This window comes from Emydura macquarii, unplaced genomic scaffold (assembly GCF_026122565.2).
Source record: "Emydura macquarii macquarii isolate MOO-44397 ecotype Brisbane River unplaced genomic scaffold, CSIRO-AGI_Emac_v2 contig_295, whole genome shotgun sequence".
Taxonomy (NCBI): domain Eukaryota; kingdom Metazoa; phylum Chordata; order Testudines; family Chelidae; genus Emydura; species Emydura macquarii.
The window spans coordinates 14,220,984-14,242,227 of NW_027130432.1; the positions used below are offsets into that span (position 1 = coordinate 14,220,984).

The following is a 21,244-nucleotide window of genomic DNA, read 5'->3' on the forward strand; positions in this document are numbered from 1 at the left end:
AGCAATGAGGTGGCAAAATTTGTGAACAATACAAAATTACTCAAGACAGCGAAGTCCAAAGCAGACTGTGAAGAGTTACAAAGGGATCTCACAGAATTGGGTGACTGGGCACAAAATGGCAGATGAAATTCAATGTTGATAAACGCAAAGTAATGCACGTTGGAAAACGTAATCCCCAACTATAGATATAAAATGATGGGGTCTAAATTAGCTACCACTCAAGAAACAGATCTTGAGGTCCTTGTGGATAGTTCTCGGAAAACATCCACTCAGTGTGCAGCAACAGTCAAAAAACTGGTCCTAATGGAATGTTAGGAACTATTAGGAAAGGGATAGATAATAAGACAGAAAATATCATAATGCCACAATATAAATCCATGGCATGCTCACATCTTGATTACTGTGTGGAGTTCTGGTTGCCCCATCTCAAAAACATATATTAGAATTGTAAAAGCAATCTCCCTAGGAGTAGAGATTAAAAAGACTGGGACTGTTCAGCTTGGAAAAGAGACAACTAAGGCAGGAGATGATAGAGGTCTATACAATCATGAACGGTGTGCAGAAAGTGAATAAGGAATTGTTAATTATTCTTTCACAACACAAGAACCAGAGGTCACCAAATGAAATTAACAGGCAGCAGGTTTAAAACAAACAAAAGGAAGTACTTCTTCATACAACGCACAGTTAACCTGAGGAACTCATTGCCAGAGGATGTTGTGAAGGCCAATACCATAAGAGGGTTCAAAAAAGAATTTGCTAAGTTCATGGAGGACAGGTCCATCAATGGCTATTAGCCAAGATGGTCAGCAACACAACCCCATGTTCTGGGTGTCCCTAAGGCTCTGACTGCCAGATGCTGGGACTGGATGATGGGATGGATCACTTGATAATTGCCCTGTTCTGTTCATTCCCTCTGAAGCATCTGGCATTAGCCACTGCCAGAAGACCCAGTATGGCCATTCTTAAGTTCCCTGTAGGAGATGAGGGTTCCTATGGAAGAGGAAAGGCTCCAAGAGAGTCTCGTCTCCTTCCATGTCATTGGCCATGACTGCACAGCACACAGCTTTCTAGTGATTACAGCAGATGTGCTTGAGCATGTTTTTCCTTTTAAAGAAGTCTATCAAGTTCCATTTAAAAAAAACAGACGCTGCAAAGTGAACAATCAGTAGGCAAGAAATGTCAGAATTGAGGTTTCTCATGCATACTTACTTCTGCCCCCGTATTCACATGCACTGCAAGACAGCTTTTACAAGTTCACTTGTTTTTCCCACCAGGCTACTGCTTTGTTCAGTGCACAGAATGGGCAGCACGCCACACAAGGAGTCCATGTTTATTTTCACACGTCACACTGCACACCATTCTTGCACCTCCCTGAGATCCTTGTCACTGCAGTACCTGAAAGTTTCTCAACGGGCATGTAGTAAATTTACTCTCAATGCTTCTGAGGCAGGAAAGTGTTGTCCCTATTTACAGATAGGAAACTGAGGCCCAGAGGCCAAGATTTTCAGAAGTGACCTGCTGTGACTGTGGGAGCCTCAAGTTTTGAGTGCCCAACTTGACACTTTAAAAGGGCATGAGTTTCAGAGGACAAGTGGCTCAGGACTTTCTGAAAACCAAGTCCTTTTAGGGTGTCTTAAATCAAACGCTTAAGAATTTAGGCATCCCAAATCACTGGGTATCTTTGAAAATCTTGTCCAGAGAGATTAAGCATCGGGCTCAGATCTGAGTGTGTGAACTGAAGCCACATCTTCTGAGACTCAAGGCAGTGCTTTATCCACAAGATCATCCTTTCTCTTCTTGCAGACTCCTGCCTCATTCACCATACACATCCACAGACTGCTGTGGGCTCCAGGCTCCTTCACTGCACAGCCATATCTCATTCACTGTCTGACCTGGGCACTCAGTAGGCAGAGGTGCTGCCAAAGTAGTGGAAGGCAATCATGTAATTTGATGTGCCATACTAATCCATATGCACAGGGAGAAATTATTTTGGGCATTTCCTGACTTTTGAACGCTTCGCTTTGCAATTATAAAGCTCTTCGAATGTGGTCTTTGGCTTGCTTATTCAGCTCTCTAAACTAAGTGGTTTGGTATTTAGTTTCCCTCGTGGTAATCCTTCATGCATCTAATCTGAGTTCCCGTTTGTTTCTGATATTTCCTTTTTGAAATGAAGTGTTGGGAACTGAAATTTCTTATTCAAGGGGATGGTTTACCACTGATCTGCAGAGCGGCATGATATTTTCTGTATTATTCTCTAGCCTTTTCTTGACACAGTTTAAGCCCATTTGATTTTTGATCGTCACTGCATATCAAGCAAAGGTTTTCACAGCATTGGCCACAGCAATACCCTAAATGGCCACAGTTGATTTAGACATTAGTATGATCCTTAAGAGAAGCAGTCTATTTGTCTACCACATCATAATCACTGGGGTTCAACAAATATCTGGAACACGAAGACGCTCATGAGTCAGGCATGTCAAACTAATGTCACTTCCGCTTCTTCTGACTTGGCCCCTTGGGGAAAGGGCCATGGGTTTCCCTGCCTGCACACCTCAGAGCACACTTTCGGTGCTCAATAGAATTGTGGTTTTCCAACATTTTTGTTATTATGAACAGTGCCATATGCACTATGCAGGCTGTGTCAGCAAGAGCATCTGCTTACTGCAAATCAAAGTGATAGGAAAGGCAGATTCAAGCAGAAGGCCCCTTTTATTTTACAAAGGCACCACAGTATGACTTCTGTTTTGTGTTCACAATAGTGAATGCTTAACAAGACTGGCTAGAAATCAGGAAGAGGCACATGACTCTGCCAATATATCTTAACACCTACCAAACTTATACACATTCCAGCCTCAGGCCTCTCCTGAACACAAGGTTAATTAATGTGGGAGGGTTCTGCAATTCAGCCCAGCTCATAACCATTACATTCCCATCACATGACCTTACCCAAATTTGGATCCAGGTATCCAGAGAAGGATTAGTTTCTCTTGGGATTACAATAGGAGACAATGTAACAGTAAGACCCAGAGGCCTCCTTACCCGGTCCTCATGCAGCAATGCCAACGTTTGGCTGCCCTCTTCACCACTCTCCTCATTCTCGTCTGGGATGAAGGGGCACCATATGATTCTCCGGAAGCTGTTCAGCGGGGTGCCCTCAGGTCGTTTTATGTTCACCAATATCTCCTCTCTAATCACCACGTTAAGGAAGAGACACGGTTCTGGCTGTTACTAGAGTTCAGATATAATCCACTCAGGGTGGATCCTTTTGATGTCTAATACAATTAATGTTTTTTTAGTTCTGAATTAATATCCACAGAAACCATTTAAAAGAATTTCAGTGAGGGACACAAGTCAGCTTACCTCCACTGGCAAGAAAGTGACATTTACAAGAGACACTTAGATCCTTGTAAATTTCACTTATTGTCTGCATACAAGAATGAACAGACAGGCACAGCAGAGAAACCTATTAGGGTCCCATTTGCACATTATTAGAGAAATTCTAAACTGTTTTGGTTTTGTAGGGCTGGAAGCTGAGTTGGTTCTGGGTTTATTATTTCAGCCAGAGCTGCAGCATTACTTGAAAGACAATGGAAAGAGGTGCATGAAAACCATCCCAACATCAGAGAGCAATCCAATTCATATAGCCACACATTGAACTTTAAATAACTACAATACGCCACATGCCACCCTCACTCCTCTCAACTTTCCTCTCACACTGGTCATTTTGAAGTAGTTGCAAACATCAATGAGAAGGCTGGGAAATTGTGACCCTCTTTCCCCTAGCCATAGAAGGGGGAAAAAAAATAGAGCCAGAAAGATGCAAGCTAGTGTACTTGTAACATGATCCAGATGGCAGTGTATAGTAGGCCTGGCTGAGCCAAGAGCCCCAGGGGCTACTGGGTTAAACTCCTCCTTGCCAGTTACTCCTGTCTGAACACACAACTAAAACTCGTCTAGTCTCCCATTATCCTGTCTCTTGATTATTGCAACATCCTTTCCTGGCCTTGACAAATGCAATCCTGCCTTGCTCATATCCATTCAGAATGCTACTGCAAACATTTCACCTCTCTCTTTACATCTCTCCACTGGTTCCCTCTTTATTGCCTCAAACATAAGCTGCTTGCGTTCACTTTCAAAGCCCTTCATGGCCTATTCCCTACTCCACCTATCATCTCTCATTCACTACTAAAAGGTCGACTCCCACCTCTTTTTGGCCCATGATGTCAACCTCTATTGCCCACTTGTTCCATTTTCAAACAAGCACCTTCATACTTTCTCCACTGCTGCCCCCACGCCTAGGAGAAACTCCCTGTCAATGTCTGCAAAACTGCCTCGTCATCCTCCTCCAAATCCCTCCTCAAAACTTTCCTTTGCCATCAGGCCTACGAGAAATTGGACAATAAGCAGGGTGCTGGGGTGCCGAGACCACTGCCCATCATGCTGACCCTTAGCGTTTCACTGATTCCTTGTACTCCCTAGTCTGCTTGTCTCCAACTGTTGTCTCGTTGTCTAGATTTGTCAGCTCTTTGGGGCAGGGACTGTATTTTTGTTCTGTGTCTGCACAATGGGGTCTTGCACACTACAATAAAACATTCATTAAATAATAAACACTCCCTGTGTCTGAAGGGGATAGTGGGGCTTCACTCTCCCCCAGGGCTCTGTTGTCCCCTGGCAGACGCGCTCACTCACCAAGATGATGAGCACAGTATAACAAAAACCTAAAGAGATCACTACCAAGCAATGCTCCTCCAGAGAGGCCTAGGACCTCCTGATGTAGGACGCAGACTCTGACATGCCTCCATATAGGGGACTATACAGGGCATCTGGAAAACACTCACTATGGTGTGGGGCTTCAGTCCGCTCCTATTCTCCCATACCTCTCCAAGTACAAATGGGGTTTAACTCACTGGGCAATGCAAAGCACCAAGCAGAGAAGTGCCCATAGGAGCATCCCCAGGAAGGTGACATCATCTCCATCAGCACTTAGCAAGCAAGTGCCTCCCAAAGATTAGGGGAGTGGTAGGATGGGGCAGATTAGCAATTTATGCACGAGACTGCCAGGTGTGAAAGGGTGTCAAATCTTATAGTTCAATCAATGGGGAGTAAATCCAGAAAGATCATGTCAACCTGCAGAGAGATCCCAGGGCACCCACTCCAAACACAGACTGAACCCATTGCTTTAAGTTATCTAACATCAAGGTTTGAATTGTAACTGATCATTTTCTCCTATCTCTATTCAGTAAATGCATGTCCGTAGAGCTGCAAACTGACTGGCTGGCCATTATCACGTGATCCCTAATGTGAGGAGCCTCTGGCCTGCCAAGTTCTAAGGGAAATAGCAGATAAACACAGAAGGAAACCAGATGAAATGTCAGTTTGTTTGGCCCTGAAATTGAGCCTGGCTTTGCTGCTGCTGCATCAGTGTGTCACTGCTACACAAATACTGCCACAGAGCTTATTCCGATAAGATACTGGATTTTCCCATTGTCCATGGCCAGGCGCCAGACAAAGAGATTGCCAGCCTCATCCAGGCAGGCCAGCTGGTTGGAGTTGAGATGGGCGAAAGCCAGGTCTGCCACGCCGCCTGTGAATCCTTTCAGCAAGGTCCGCTCGGCAGTGCTGATGCTCAGCACCCGCACCATAGCAGAGCCATTACTGGCACCTATAGAGGAGAATACAAAGGAGAGAAGTCACCACCTGTCAGGCTGTTTCTTCACAGGATTTCCTCCGACCTCAGCAGCTACCTTCCAGTTTTCAGCCTCTCTCCTGGCCATCAGACAGCACTGATGGCACACCGACAAGTCCTGGCAGCATGCCCATCCCACCGAGTGCCATGGTAACTAAGCCCCCTTCATGCCACTGGACAACGCACTCAGCTATTCACCAGCCTTCACCTTTGGAGGAGGAAGAGAATCATCGCAGCAATGGGAGGGCTTTGCCTGCCACTCCTTGTACCTTCCACGACCTCTCGAGCACAGCGAGCTCCAACTTATCCTACAACTAGACAGGCTGATTTCACCCTGAGGCAGGGAGACAGCCTTGGTTTCTAGATAGTCAACCATGACATCTGCACAGGAACGTCTATCAGAGCAGACCTAACTCTTCATCCCAAACTGGTGATTTTAGTAAGAAGCACCCAGGAGTTCAGTGAACGCCGGTGGTGCTGCGGAACTTTAGTGACCACTTTGACGTTCAGAACACTGAGGACAGGCGTCACTGAGAGGCAGGCAGCCAATTCCATTCCTCCTGGTAGAGGATGTAAGAAAACCAAAGGAGAGGCTTGTAAGGCCAAGGGAGAAGGAAACTCTCTGGCAAGTGCACAAATTTCCCTCTTCTGCTGTTCAAGCCACCAGACACCACTAATGTAGAAGAGTCCTATCAGAGCCCATGCTGCTTCCAGCTCCCCATGCTCACTCCGGGATGGACTGTGGGAAAGACAGGCAACCAAGGCAATACATTCAGATTGTGATCCTTGGGTCACAGTTCAATACCAAAGGTGTCAAACACCTGAAAAGACCAACAGTAGTAACTCCATCAAAAAGAAATTAGAAGGGACATAATAGGTTCCTGAGAACCATGTCCAGTTGTGCTCTGCTGGAAGACTAGGTTGAGGTGGTGCTAGCTCTTTGAGAGGGAAGGATGAGGGGAACCCAAGAGCCCCCTGTGGGGTGAGGGCAGAGAGAAAGGCAACAGAGCATGCACAATGAGATGTCACTCTAGCAGATGATAAGCTGTGCCCAGGAGCCTGCTCTTCAAGTCCAGAGGAAGCTGACCTTTCCTTGTAAGCTGGACTAGCACGACACCCCTGCACCAGACAGGCTGCCCCAAAAGGCACTGTGCATGCTTTGGTGTGAGCTTATTTCCTCTAAAGTTTATCTTTAATGACAACTGCTCTTAATTTAAGCAAATCGATTCATCCTATACATCTGTGCTGCTCTCCATCCTCATGGAGTATCTGTGCTTATCCAGGGAAAAAAAGTTTGTGTACAGCAGAAGGGCTACCCTGCAGAACCGACCACCTCCCAGTGGATGGAATCAGGTCTCTATGGACTCCCAACTCTGGCATGGCTCACTGACTCTGTTCAGTTTCACACAGCCCCACTTTCAGAGCAAACAGGACTTAGTTCTCAGCCCAGGGGTAGCAGAGTGACAGGAGCAGCATCTGCAGTGACTAACTCACATAAACAGGTCCTAGTTTCCCTTCATGCTAGCCTGGAAGAGTCCAACTCCCTATACTATTCCCAAGCCTTATTGAATCTTGTGGTTTCAATGCACCACACCCACAGAGTGCATCCCATCTCCTCCTCCAGTCTCTGCTCTTGGGACACAGCCAATCCCAGTACAATCTCCCAGCTTCCCCATCACAGTCCCCCCTTCTACTTCTCACACTTCTAACTCCAGTGGCTCCTCCTGCCCCAGTGACTGAACCCAACTCTTAAGCGTTTCAACCCACCCATTCCTGTAGCTCCATACCTACTCCCAAGTCCACCTGACGCACAATAACGACTCCTATGTGGGAACCAGAAAACATAGCGTTCGGTTGCACTGTACAAAGACATCCTGGTAACAACTGAAATATGCAGGAGAAGCCCAATACAGATGACAGACACAAAGCAACAGGAACTGTGCCTTACCTCTAATGGCATATGCTAGATAGGCGTTTGATACAGCTATCAGGTTGCCATAGTAGTATTTCTGCTCCCAGTCATACCTGGCTACTGGTTGTATTTTTACCTGGATGGAGGAAAGAAATAAAGACAACCTGAAGCAAAGTGAAAGAAACAGAAATATCTGCAATAAAGTCACCGAACAAATACTGTACTTCCTGGAGAAGTGCAATGCTCTGGCCAGCAGATGGCCAGTCCACAGTGGGATTCCAGAGTGAAGCAGGGGCAGTGAAGCCCTGAGTATATGAAGAGACTTCTTGTGAAGCTGCTGAAGAGTCCCCACTCCTGAGGGGGAACGCCATTTACACTGGAGTGGCTACAGCCACTACAGTTCTCTATTGTGGAATGATGATAGCAAAGAAACTGAAGCCAAGTCTGGGATCCCAATTAAAATCGGTGGAAAGGGTGTTCGGGATAATTCAGTCCCTGGGGTGAGGGCAGCTGCCCTGTAGCAACAGGATTCCCTCCTTGGGGATCTGGGAGCAGCTCAAATGGAGACCTGGTCTAGCTTGTAAGTGCCATCCTTGCAGGGGGTGCAAATTAAGGAACTGAGAGGGACTAGGAGAGCCACAGCAGCAAACACACCCACTTCCATGTGAAACTGCCTGACAAATTCCAACCTATCCTGTCACACTGGGGGTGGCCAAGGGAACCCACATGCTCTTGGCCTCCAGGTTCCATGCCTGCAGCTCACAGCTAGGCATTAAGCCATAGGCTCTGGAAAAGCTCTGACTGATACGAAGTGTAGCAGTGCTCAACACATGTGGCCAAGAATACATGCGGGGGCTCCGTCTTCAGCACAGAGTTCAGAACTCCAGTGGGCTTGACAAAGGCCTCAGTAGGATTGGCCTGAACTACCCAAGAGGCCACCTCTCCCTTCATGACCAAGACCTCCCACAGCAGTTATATTACACGTGGACGAAGGAAACCACTGGGCAATAAGGGAGACTTGTTGGGGCAGGAAAGGACACTTCCACGAGCTAGCCCTTGATTATGGAACTCAGTCCTGAAAGAGAAACACAGAAGCACAGGCTCCAGCACAGACAGGGTTACATGCAAACCTCATCTGACTCAGCTTTTCCTCAGTAAGTTCTTCAATCAACCCTATAACTAAGCAAGCTGTTACCCTCCTGCAAGCCTGAAGAAAGAGTTATTTCTGTTTGTCAAGCCATAGGGATGCACAGATACTGGGGGGATGGGATACGTAGGTTACATACACATTCCCCTTTACCTTGTTGCTCCCTCTGGCCTTACTGGTGATGCTGGAGTCACTGCTGGCCACTATCTCCACGTCTTTTGCCGATATCACCACGCAGGTGGAGCTGTCATCTCCAGAAAGGCAGCTTTTAAGAGAAATAAAGAGCTCAACTCACACACCAGACCTCGTTGGGACTGAGAGAGAGGAACCACAGCACAGGGTATTGCTGCTAGCAATTTTAAACAACAACTCAGAGAATTCCATGCATCTTCCAGGGTCCAAACGAGGGTCACTACAAAAGAGGGCCATTCGTTCATCTAAAAGGCCCACACTCTTTGGCAGAATCAAGCACAGAGGCCTGGCTTGCTCATCTGAAAGTCCCCCAAAGAGCTCTCTCATCTCCAAGTTATCCATTCTCCTGTTTCAAATGATAGATTTACTCTGAGCTACTTTGGGCCACACTCCAAATACCTCCAAGATGCAGCTGGACCAATGCCAACCAAATGACTAATACTGGCAGCGAAACATGCTGCTAGGCAATTCCCCCAGCAACCTCTCAGAAACAAGGAACTTGCCAAACACCTAGTTTTCAGAAAAGCCAAACTATAAGCTCATCATGTAAGAAAGTCAATGCAGGAAGCAGGGTACTGGAGGGTGTAGACCAATGGGCTGCTCCTGTGAGCAATTCTTGTGTTGCTAGGATGTCACTCACATTCTAGGACTGAAAGGGACATAACCTTCGCTCCCCTCTGCATGGACACGCCCTGCTATCTAATTAACACACATTTGTTTGTGTTCACAGACACACCTAATTATTTCCCCTATTTAGTGGAGGTTTAGGTAGGCACTTGACCTGTTCTTCTGCTGCATGATACCTGAAGAATTAGTCAGAAAAATTGAGAGTTAAGAATGCAAGTGATAGAGAGAGAGCATGGGTTAGCTGAAGTTTCCATCTATGGGTAAGTTTCCATAGAAAGCTTTGCCAATGCAGACTGCTGATCCCCAGCACCCCCACTACATAAGTCCCAAGCTCTTCAAAGCGCTCCGCTGATGCTCCTTAATCCCAGCACACCCAGCTTCTCTTCCCCCACACAGATCGACCAATGCTCCTCACACCTACCGCTCAAGACCTATCATCAGAATTACTCAGCATCAGAACTCCTCCTTTATCCAGTGACCAGTAAAAACATGGACACAGGTCTTCAGAAGAGACAGGATTGGCTGCTGAATTGCTCACAACCTTAACCTCCTTTCACCATTGAGTACCGTGTTTGTCCCACCCTCATCAGAATCCAGATCTGATTGAGCTTCCCCTTACCAATGCCCTGTGCTCAGTCTCAGCCCTCCCTGGAGAACACTTACATGACTTGCTTCTCCTGCAGGGTTCCCAGAGGAACAGTTCGGAGCATTGGCTTAGCCAAGGAAGTTCCATCTCCAGCTCCAACAGGGTCCGGCACCAGCAGCCCATTCAAGTCCCCGTTGTATGAATTGGGTGGCCTCTGGTTTTCGTTCACTGAACCGAAGTGAAAACAATGCATACAATATTTAATCACAGAAGTGACACAGCAGAGTGTGAAATGTCCTACCTCAGGGGCCACTGCTCTACCAGCTGGGATCTGCTGACTGAGCAGGAGAGAATGCCATGTGCTTAGCTCCACAGACCTGTCCTTTAGCTCCTTTCCCATCAGGATAAGCCTCCTCAGTAAAGAAAGAAGAAGTCAATGAACATGACCAAGAAATCCATCAAACTCAAGGTATCGAATGCCCTACATGGCAGTGGTGTCGAACGCCTGACCTGTGGGCCAAATGCAGCCAGCTTGAGCCATTCATTCAGTGCCACACTGAAAAGTAAGTCTCTAGTTATTAGGGCTGCAGAGGCAGCTTTCCAAAAACAAACCAAGTAACTGATGTGGTGGTAAATTCCTGAGTCTGCAGGCAGCCTGAAACAACAGATGTGAGCTACCACATTCATCTCAATTAGCTACTGACTGAAGCCTAATGAAACTAAAAGCCAGATCATCAAATAATGTGGGTGTGCAACCGTGCACCTAGTACATGCCAGCTATGCATCTACATCAGCTAATCACACGTGCCAACACAAACAGCAGAAATAGCAGTTGGCTTCCAAGTACCTCTGATATTTCCCAAGTTTACCAGACACAGACGACCGTACTGCGCCTTGACTCTCTGTGCAAACTTCCCTCTGCTATGTGTGGGAGGTCCACTTTGGATCAAGGCATGGGTGTGGCCCTAATTTTGTACACTTGGCCCGGAACATGTTACCCTTCAATCAGAGGAACTCGTCCCACTTGGTAGTGACCAGTCACTGTGTCTGCTGCAGGTCTTTAGAAGGCCTGCAATGTCAGGGACACATATTCATGTCAAAGTTAATCAAGTAGATAGGGCTAAGGGTTAACAATCCCAAGCAGAAATGAATGAGCACCAAAACTGCCTGGTACTGTACCTTGCCACTTAGTCACTTGCCGTAGAAAACTTTTTTCCTTTTATTACAGCTGTGTGAAATTTTCACTGGACCAGAAAACTGAAGCCTGGTTTGTTGTTGCCCTGGCAACAACTGCTGCAATGGTCTTGTTTTGAAATGGCTGCTCCTGCACCCACAGGTTAATGTTGCATCGTTATCGGCAAAAGTAATGAATCCAAACAGAACTCCATCCACCAAATCCAGGTCCTCAGAAAGCAAAACAAACCTCCCAGTTACCAAACAGGAGAGTTAATTGCTTTAATACATTAGGGAATGCAATCAATGCTGCTGCCAGTAGCAATAACTCTGACCAGAATTCACTCTCTGGGTCTATTGATAAGAATGCTTTCTTGTAACAAAAGGAGCTAAATCAGAAACTGCACATTCAACATACCAGAAATAGGCCTGCAGTATCCCAGTGTGGGGTGCCCAAGCCCCTTAGGAGAAGCCCAAGGGCCATGCTAATTGGCATTACATGGAACAGATGGAAGCTACACTCATCCTCTACACAGAGGCCACAGAATGCACTGCTCTCCCTACCATGGGGTGAGGACTGTATCTATTAGGCTTGCCCAGCAGCAGCATGAAACTGATGCAATCCTGGTTGGTTTCACTCTGTCCTTCCTTGTTGCCCCTGCAGGAAAGTGCTCTGTGCAGCAGAGCTGTGATCTGCTGTGGTGAGAGATACTTTAAAAGAGGTAAATTCTCTGCTTTCTCTACTCGCTGAGATAGTGGAGGTTCACATGTACCTCTGCTGCTGGTGTCAGGAAAATGCAATCCTGGGGGAAGGGAGAAAGAGCAGCATACAGCAATAGGGGCCATGGCTGACTGGCACAATGACCTACCAGAGCATATCAGAGCTCCAGATCACATTTAGTCCCTTGTACCCCATTCCTAACTCTAGTCAATTGCATTGCAGAGGCAGCACACTCAGACCCTGGGGACATATATGGGGGGAAAAGGGTCACTCTAACAACCACATCAACAGGAAGAAAAGAGATATCCTAAACTACTACTGTCCTTCCCCATGGCTTCAAGGAGAGGGCATGAGACAGGCACATTCACCACCATCCCGCAGAGAAAGGAAAGCAGTTGATCATAAGTTGGGTGTTAGACTCACCTCCTTGCACGGGATGGGTCCTGCTTCTCCACACAAGGCAACACTGGTTTGTATGAAATAGAGTGTTGCGCTAAGTCAGTCATTTAAACCTTCTGCGGCTGGTGTGCTGCCTCTTGCCAGCAGTGGTTTGGATAAGGATTTAGAGGAATGCTGCCCAGCTCCCTAGCAAAGGCTCTACTAAATTACCACATTGGCACCATTAGCAGCAGTGGGCACGTCAGGCAAGAGACTACCAGCACTCTCAAGTTAGGCTAGGAGATGGCTCTCTTAGGGTAGCAGCTACTGGAGTGACCCAACAATCTGTGGTTGAACTGAGAGGAGCCTGTCTCAGAACACTGTATCAGGACATGAAGAGTGCTGAAGAGGAGAGATTGGACTACACTGACAGAGCAAGCAGAATTAAGGACAATAAATTGAGCTGTGGAAACCTGGCTGGCTACCCCTCACCGCAAAGACAAAGATTTCTTACGGAGAGAAGCCTGTGAGGTGGCTACAGGTCTGTGCATGGGAGATATTAACTTGTAACAAATAACCGGGTAAAACCTAAGGAGTAAAAAAGCTACGAGTGAAAAGATCTTAGCCAGCAGCAGGCTCAGCACTACACTTGTGTTCCTGATCGCTCTATGGAGCTGCTGCTGTCCCAAAGGGAAAGTATGTCAATCTTTCAAGCAGTGATGCTTCCTGTGGACCCCCTAGTTCATCTCCACACTGCCATCCTGATAGGGCCTCCAGAGGCCTCCTATAACTATATCCCATTCCATCTTATTCTGGTTTGCCCAGTTCTTTAAACTCCCGTTATTCTCACCTGCACAGGCAATACCTCCAGCATCGAGACCAGCTACAAGCGTATCACTCCCATTGTTTGCCTCCACCTCCACTTTATGAAGATGTTAAACACTAGACCCAGTGGCACCCCACTGGTTACTGGCCCTCCAATGAGTGGGTAGTTTTTGAGTGACTGTTGCTTCCAATTCCCCAATACCAATTTGGGCTCCTCACACTGGGCTGTTGCCCCTTTCTAGCTTTTCAAGGACCACACCCCCCATTTCCGAACTCTTGGAACAAAGTATAAGGAAGACGGCTTGCCTTTGTGTGCTGAAAGCTCATGCTGCGTAGTGCTCATTCAGTCAGTTAGAGGTGAACTGGCTTTCACAGGAAAGTGGTATGGACTTGCTTTGCTGAATAATCTCAGTGGCCAGAGGTTTTTCTGGAACTATTCTTTGAAAATAAGTAGTATGAGAAATAAGCTCGAAGTTGGACTCAGCAGATCCAGGTTGGATCCTGTAACCACATTAAGCAGATAACAAGAAGAAGCCCCTTCTTCTGGTGATGGAAGGGTAACTGGGGGGGCAGGAAGAATACATGAAAGTAGGAAGTGGCTACAGAAAAGGAGGGTGAAACTAGACTGTATATGAAAGAGACTAACTCAAATTCTTCCCAGGAGCCCAAACAAGGAAAGGGCACAGATCAAAGTGATACAAAGGAATTGTTTCAGGCCACCTAATCAAAGCCTTAACACCCAATCCAAACTTGTGAGGTTTCCTCAAAAAGCACTACTCAGATGGCAAACTTCTACCAGCAGCTTCTATCATGGCTACCTGCATCTAGGTCTAGAAGCGCTTCAGGCGAGAGCAGCAAGAGAGGAAAAAGGTGAAGTAAGAAGAGGAGAGTAGGTGGGGCTTGTTGAGAGCGTAGGGAGATGACAAGAGAGGGGAAGGAGTGACAATCAGAGGAGAATGATAAAGAAAGCATCGTGAAAGAACAGAGCCTTGGCTCCCACCAACAGGAAAAGCTGCCTCCTGCTTCAGGAAGTTGCCCTCCCTCCCCCCCCATCCAGGAGCACTAGCATACTACACCGGTCAAGCAATCCTAGTTTGGACACAGCCATCCCAGCAAACTGTGGTATGTCCTGGGATAGGAAAACTACTCTGAATGAAAAGTTCCAGAGGGGTAGCCGTGTTAGTCTGTATACAGCAAAAACAAGAGTTCTGTAGCTCTTCAAAGACTAACAAATGTAATTTCTGCAGGCATAAGTTTTGTGGGCTGCAACCCACTTCATCAGATGCAAGAAACAGAAATCAGACAGGGGCTATATTCACACTCACACACACACACACACACACACACACACACACACACACACCCCCCCAAGGGTAAGGAACAACAATGGGGAGGGTAGGTGTTAGCAAAGTCCATTCAAGGAAACAACTCACACCGGTACAAATGCCAGTAACTGCACCTACATAAGGTGCTCTTGCCAGCACAGCTGTGGCAGTTAGGGATCACACTGCTATGCAAGAAGGTGTCTGTAGTGCAGAGCTGCCCTTGGCCCTGTCTGTTCTTTTCCAAGCATGAGCCCTTTTCTCCTGGCCACTGACGAAACAGATATTCCCACTGCCATGTTTCGGAACTTGACCATACACATCCAGAGAGGTCTTTCAATGAGAAGCTTTTTATAATGGAGGAGCAATGATTTTTGACACAACTAGGACAATAATCCTGGTGCTGCCGAGGGCTAGAGAGAGAGAGAAGCAATTTCCAATTATTAGAAGAGCTAAGAGAAACTTACCATGGGCAGTGGCAAAGAACACACTTCAACATGTGAGCAACACTTTCCCTGAGAAAGGAAACTGACCCAACTCAACACAACCCACATCAGGAAAGCAGGGACCCCCATAAGGCAGGGGCAGATTTCAAGTGGTGATTATTTGCTCACACCTTTAGGGAGAAAAAGATACCTGTGACAGGGATCAGATTTGCTATTCAAATGAGAGAGTTAAGAGGGTATAGAGAACTTGTAGGAGCCTTAGAGAGAGAGTAGCCCATCCAGACAACCCAGCTAAGAGCCTGAAAAAAAATGGGGATAGAAATGAATGACATCCGAGGCATTGATGGAGCAGTGCTGGCCTAGTGAATGTTCTTGGTACCTCATGGAAAACAGTTTATGGAGAAAGCTGCAGTGGATTACTTTTGGATCAGAAGGGATGACACTTCCAGAACATGGGAGATTATTAACTCTAAAAAAGGCTCTAGTGCAGAGTTTCTTTAGGTTACTAATCCAGCCAAATTATCAGACTGGTAAGAAAAGAAACTCTCAAACAACTGCAACACAAAACGTTTAAGGGTGAGAAGAAAAAACAAATAAACCAGGAAGAACTCAGTTAAGAAGCCCAAACCAACCTTAAATCTGACCTCTATAGCCCTTGCTCACCCTTCCACATTCAGGCCAGATAACCTCCACCTGCCCTCTCACTACAGCAAAGAGACGGAGCTCCAGCACCCACATCACTAGAGAGGACAGTAGGGGATCCTATAGCCCGGGGTGGAGGTTAAGAAGCAAACTGTGGCTTACACCCAGGATAGCTGAAATAGGAAGCATCTCTGCACAAATCAGGAGGGCAGTAGTTTCCAAATTATATGGACAATCTAAAGCTTTTCCATGTCAGGGGCACTAATGGTCAGGTCTGTATCACAAAATGGAAGTGTTGTACTGGGACCGAGTCCAGCAGGGTTGTCTATTCATTCAGACCACTGTTGTATGCCTACTACAACCTTCATAAAATTGTCTGTGCTGGAATTAGATGTAGAGGTTAGACTATACCTCAGGTAGCTGTGTGTCACAGTCACATGAAAGTCCTGTCTGGCACCTGAGCTACCAAACTTTTACCAAACCAGCCCTCTTCATTTACATTCATCATTCTGTGGTTGGGTGAGAACATAGCTGGAGAGGCTGAAGAGCTGGTGGAATGAAGCTGACCCAAGTGTTTGAGAACCTTCACTCACTGATTTTAACTTTCAAACTGTTAAGAAACCCAGCAGGATGCAGAGTCACTATCATGGGTGGCAGCAGCTGCACTTCCACAATGCAAAGGCTTTTTTACAACTGTCAAAGAGCCACACTGAGACCTGCAAGGGGCTCAGCTCCAACAGGGCTCTGCTGCGAACCCATCCGTTGTCCTACGGATGCAGCTCTATAAAGCTTGTTGCAAAGGCAGCTCCACTGGGCCTCCCACAACATACAGCAAGTGAGTCAACATACTTTACCCAACCAAGGCCTAAGGCCCACAATAGCAACCAAGTGGAGTCCAGGGGCCATAAGGAGGCAGACTGAAGGCACCTCATTTTTAGTATGGAGTCAAGGCCCTGCATGTATCAAGATGGCACACACTATGCTGGGACTGAATCAGAGGGCTGAAGCTCTAGGATGAGAAGGGTAATGAGCATTCTGTGGCCATGCTTCGGCCATTCCAGGAATAGAGCAGTGCAAGTCAGGAATCCACAGATGCTCTTGTCCCCACTATGCCAGGATACCAGGTAATACCAAGGCACATCAGACCCATTTCCTAGAGGACATAGTGGCTGTTCTGACATTGCTAGATAACATTTTGGCACAGTGCAGCTGTACAGTTGGAAAAGGTTTGGGCTTTGGTGCTCTGGCAGTACATTTACATTTAAGATCTTATTCATTACTAGGATCTTATTATTTGTATCACTGTAGCACCTAGAAGTCTTGGTCATGCACCGGGACCCCACTGGGCTAGGCCAAAAACAATAAGACAGTCCCTGCCCCGAGGAGCTTATAACTGAAGTAAACACTTGTTTGCAGAAACACTGTGTAAGAACCACCACCGCTTACCAACAACATTTCCCCTAGGATCACTTTCCCTGTTGGAAATTGTTGACACTGACCATAATAGCAACAGTCACTTAGGAGCAACATAGCAAAAGGGCACTGATACTTTACTACTACTGAGCATCTACTGTATTAGATGACAGACAACAGGTGATACAATGCAAACGGGTGGGGGTGGGAAGGAATACAAGGAAACAATGAGACAGTATTGGTCGGCATGACAAACAGTACTCTCGCACATCAGCAGCCTAACCGTTGCCAATTTTTTTGTAGCCCTCATGGCTAAGAAGAGCTAAAGAGAGATTTGAAGGAGAATAATGAGATAGTTCTATGGATCTTTACAGGGAAGCAGCTCCCAAGCATGAAGGACAGACAGGGGAAAAGCATAAAGGTGTTTGTTTGAAAATTTAACACATTTACAATAGAGGCTGGCATCATAGGCAGCTTGTCACCCAATGAGAGATGACAGGTAGGATGGGGATTGACTGGGAAGGGCCTTGAAAGTGAAGATATGCAGCTCATGTTTGATGCAATGGGGAGGGGAAGCCGGGAGAGCAACTCAAAATGAGGGGTGACGTGGCCAAAATGACAGGTGAAGAAAAAGATCTGTTCTAATACCTTCTCCCAAACTAAGGGGTAGTAGGTGAAATTTGGGAAGTGAAGGCAACAAGAGAACTGTGGTGGGGAGGAATTAAATTTCCACTCCGCTCCTCTCCCGCCAGCTTTACAGTTTCCAAAGAGGGGACAGTCCCCCCCCCACCCTAGCCTGGCAGCGCCCCGCCTCCACCCTGGGACTCGTCGGCTTCTGGCCTGGCTCCCACACATCACAGCACACAACGGCGACCGGGCTAGTGCTCCTCCCCGGGGGAGGGGCGACCCGAGGAGAAGGACTGTGGGAACAGACAGAGCCCGGGGCTGCTGCCGCCAGTTCGGGGGCTGGAGGGAGAAAGATCAGAAAGGAAGGATTCATGACGGGGACATCGGGGGTGGGGGGATGCGGCCCGAAGAGGCTCCCGACGGAGGAGGGGCGCAGCGGCATTGGAGGGGAGAGAGGGGAACAGCCTCACGCGGGGGCGGGACGCGCCCCCAGCAGGGACATAGGAGGGGAGGGCAGCAGCCTCACGCGGGGTCACGGGCGGGGCGCTCAAGGGCAGCCCTCACCTGCCGGCCGGTCCAGCTTGAGGATGTCCCGAAGGTGCTGGGTCGCGTCCTCGATGTCGATGCTGGCGGAGGCCATGGGCCCACTTCCCGCTCTGCCGCCGCCCTGCTGCGAGCCGCCCCGCCGACTCCACTTCCGGTTCCGGTCCGTTCGTCACTGCGACCCCCCGGCCACCGGCCCCGGACAAATACGTTCCGCCCGCCCCAGGGGGGAGTGGGCGAGATTCCCCCCGGGTTCTGACCACGCCCCCTCTGCCCGGAGACGGAGACACCCCTCCCCCAACCCGGCGGCAGGGCTCAGCAAGAGACATTGGCCGGGCGCGGAGCGTGATGGGGGTGGGGGAGTCAGTGGGTATTGTTGGGAGGGGCTAGTGTTACGGGGTTGGGTGCTGTTATGGGGCCGGGCTATTGTCGGGCAGGGTGGGTTGGGGGCTGTTATGGGGTTGTTAGGTGGGGTGGCAAGATGCTGCTGTTGCTGCCCAGTTTCCAGGGGCACCTAGTCGTCCCTCCCTTTGAGGTCCCAAGCTGGGGCTCCTGAAGCACTGCTGCTGGGGAAGATGCAGGTCCCAAGCACCCACCTTGGGGCTTCTGCCATGCTGCTGATGAGGAAAGACATCACCTGCACATCACTAGTGTTAATCACAGTCATTGCACTGGCCCTCACATTTCAAGAGTGAGCATTGCCTGAATCACCTCTGCTCCCAGCCAAGGCTGATGGTCCTATGGACCTGGAGAGGTAGCACTTGAGCGCTGGGGGAGATTCTGTAACCAATTCAAAGAGAAATTTAGGGTGACTTCCTTGCTTCTGAGGGGTCAGCCATGCATCTAAGGCACATAGGGGTCATCGGGTACTTCAACACTGGGATAAAAGAGCGTGGCACAGCTGGGGCTGGCCTGGCTCAGCTGACTCAGGCAGCAGGCCCATGAAATTGTAGTGTAGACATCCAGGCTCTGGCTGGAGCCTGCAGTCTGGCACCCACCCATCCCCACTGGGGACTCCGAGCCCAGGTTCCAGCCTAAGCCCAAATGTCTGCACTGCAATTTTATACCCCTGCAGGATGAGCCCTGTGACCCTAAGTCAGCTGACATGGGCCAGCCACAGCTCTTTTATTGCAGTGTAGACACATGTATAGGATTTGGCTGAACTAGGAAGAGCCGTCAGGGTTAGCCAACATGTTTTCTACCTTGACCTAGCCATGAGAATTTCTCTGCTGCAGACCCATCTTAACACCGTTTGCCTTGATGTAGCTGATCAAGGGAAAAGGTGTTAATTTGCAGTTTCTCTAGGAAAAAGGAAAGGCTACCTAACACCTGTTAGTTAACCCCAACCTAACCGTGTCCTCTTTTCCTAATCTAGGCAAACCGAGCCACCCCTCTGAAAGGAATGTCTTTTGCCCGTGTAACACAGCAGAGCATACCCAAGGTTGGGCACGTTCCACTGCCTCTTCCAAATAGTACCCAACAGCCCTTACTCTGCTCTCTTCAGTTGCCAGCAGATGGAAAGCAAGTAGGGTCTGGAAACACTGAGTGGTATGTTATTGTGTGAGCAAGGTCTATTTTGCTGGAGAATGAGGGGCAGATAAAGTTCAGAGCTATTTACAGTGACCACTGCAGCTCCCTCTTCCCACTGTCATGAGAGAACATTACTGTACCAACTCTGAACAAGGGCCACAGTAGGAAAGCTATGAATTTGCTGCTGGAAGGAAGTAGGAGAGACAGATTGATGATCCCTAGGGAGTATGAGCAGGTGTGCTGTGGACCAAGAGAGATGCACCAAGCCAGATGCAGGGACAAGTGTGGTCTCAGCCATCCAGGTGACAGCACTGAGCCAGCTGAAGCTGCTGTAGAAGTGGAGCAGCTCACATCTCCTTTCTTCCTGTGGCAGGCCTGTGCTGGTGTGAGCCCTGGGCACTCTGCTGCCTGCTGTCTTTGGGGGGCCAAGAAGGCACTAGGAGCCTCCTTCTGCACTAGGAATGGAAGGAAATAGACTAGGGCTATTTTCTCAAAGAAAAGCAAAGGGAGCAGGACATGACAATTAAACCATCTTTTCCCCTTGCCCTAATGGGCTGTACCCTACCAGTTAAGCAGAAGCAGTGGATCTTCTTCCTTTAACAGCATCTATCACTTTTAGTCCCTTTCCCTTCACAAGCATGAACATTTATCACCCTCTCCCACTAAAGCTTGGGTGCCTGCCCCTACCTAATACAAAAGTTACTTTCAGATCCCAACAGGACCCATCCTCCTTGAACTGGGTGAGTAGGAAATGCAGTGATCTCAGATAGATGCATCACTCTGATCTCTTTCCAACTGGGCAACTGCTATAGAGAAGAGGGAGGCAACACTGGTGTAAGTCTTCACTTACTGCTTCTGGTTGGGTCCAGGCTACCCAGGTGAATGCTCTGCACTTTGACTGGCAGATGGGAGATCTGGCTAAAGTAGACACTGGGCCTGATTCATGACAATAGCCTGGCTTGAAGTAGAGAAAGAGTTATATTTAGATTGGGCTTCTCGGGGCCCTTGTTCGACAACAACAGTGCAGCAGCATGAGGATGAAAGAGGTACACGAAGGATATAGAAACACATACAAGTATTGTGGCGCAGATAAGTACCAGTAAGGAGAAATGGTGATGTGAAAGTCTATCCCCCAGTAAACTGTTTTACAAGTTTAGAAGTTTGTGCTTTTTTAAAAGAAAAAATGCTGTGGCTAATGATGTTACTTTAATTTTTCTCTTGGATATGACCATGGCCAAAGATGTTGTGTTTCACCCAAATACAGCATCTTCAGATGGAGTGAAAAGCTTTCTTTGGTGCAAAGACAAAAAAAATCCTTCACATGACATCACTTTGGGGCTCCTGTCAGCCAAACAAAGCAGAGTACAGCTTAGTGCTTTCCCGTCAGCTACCTCTTCTTGTTCATGATGGGACCAGGACAGCATCCTTCATCCCAAAGCAGGTTTATATCCACACCCAGGGTTCATGGCATTGC

General features: G+C 47.9%; 1 protein-coding gene across 1 annotated transcript in view; it reads right to left on the minus strand.

Moving 5' to 3' along the window:
• EDC4 (enhancer of mRNA decapping 4) overlaps window positions 1-18,408 on the minus strand; it is a 57,400-nt gene extending 38,992 nt beyond the window's left edge. Inside the window, exons 1-6 of the mRNA XM_067553037.1 lie at window positions 18,262-18,408; window positions 10,228-10,378; window positions 8,899-9,010; window positions 7,635-7,734; window positions 5,473-5,662; window positions 3,040-3,187 (exon numbers count right to left, since the gene is read on the minus strand). Coding sequence (XP_067409138.1) covers window positions 3,040-3,187; window positions 5,473-5,662; window positions 7,635-7,734; window positions 8,899-9,010; window positions 10,228-10,378; window positions 18,262-18,337 — 777 coding nt within the window. The 5' untranslated portion in view covers window positions 18,338-18,408. The remainder of the gene's footprint in view (window positions 1-3,039; window positions 3,188-5,472; window positions 5,663-7,634; window positions 7,735-8,898; window positions 9,011-10,227; window positions 10,379-18,261) is intronic.
• Between the last annotated feature and the right edge of the window lie 2,836 nt (window positions 18,409-21,244).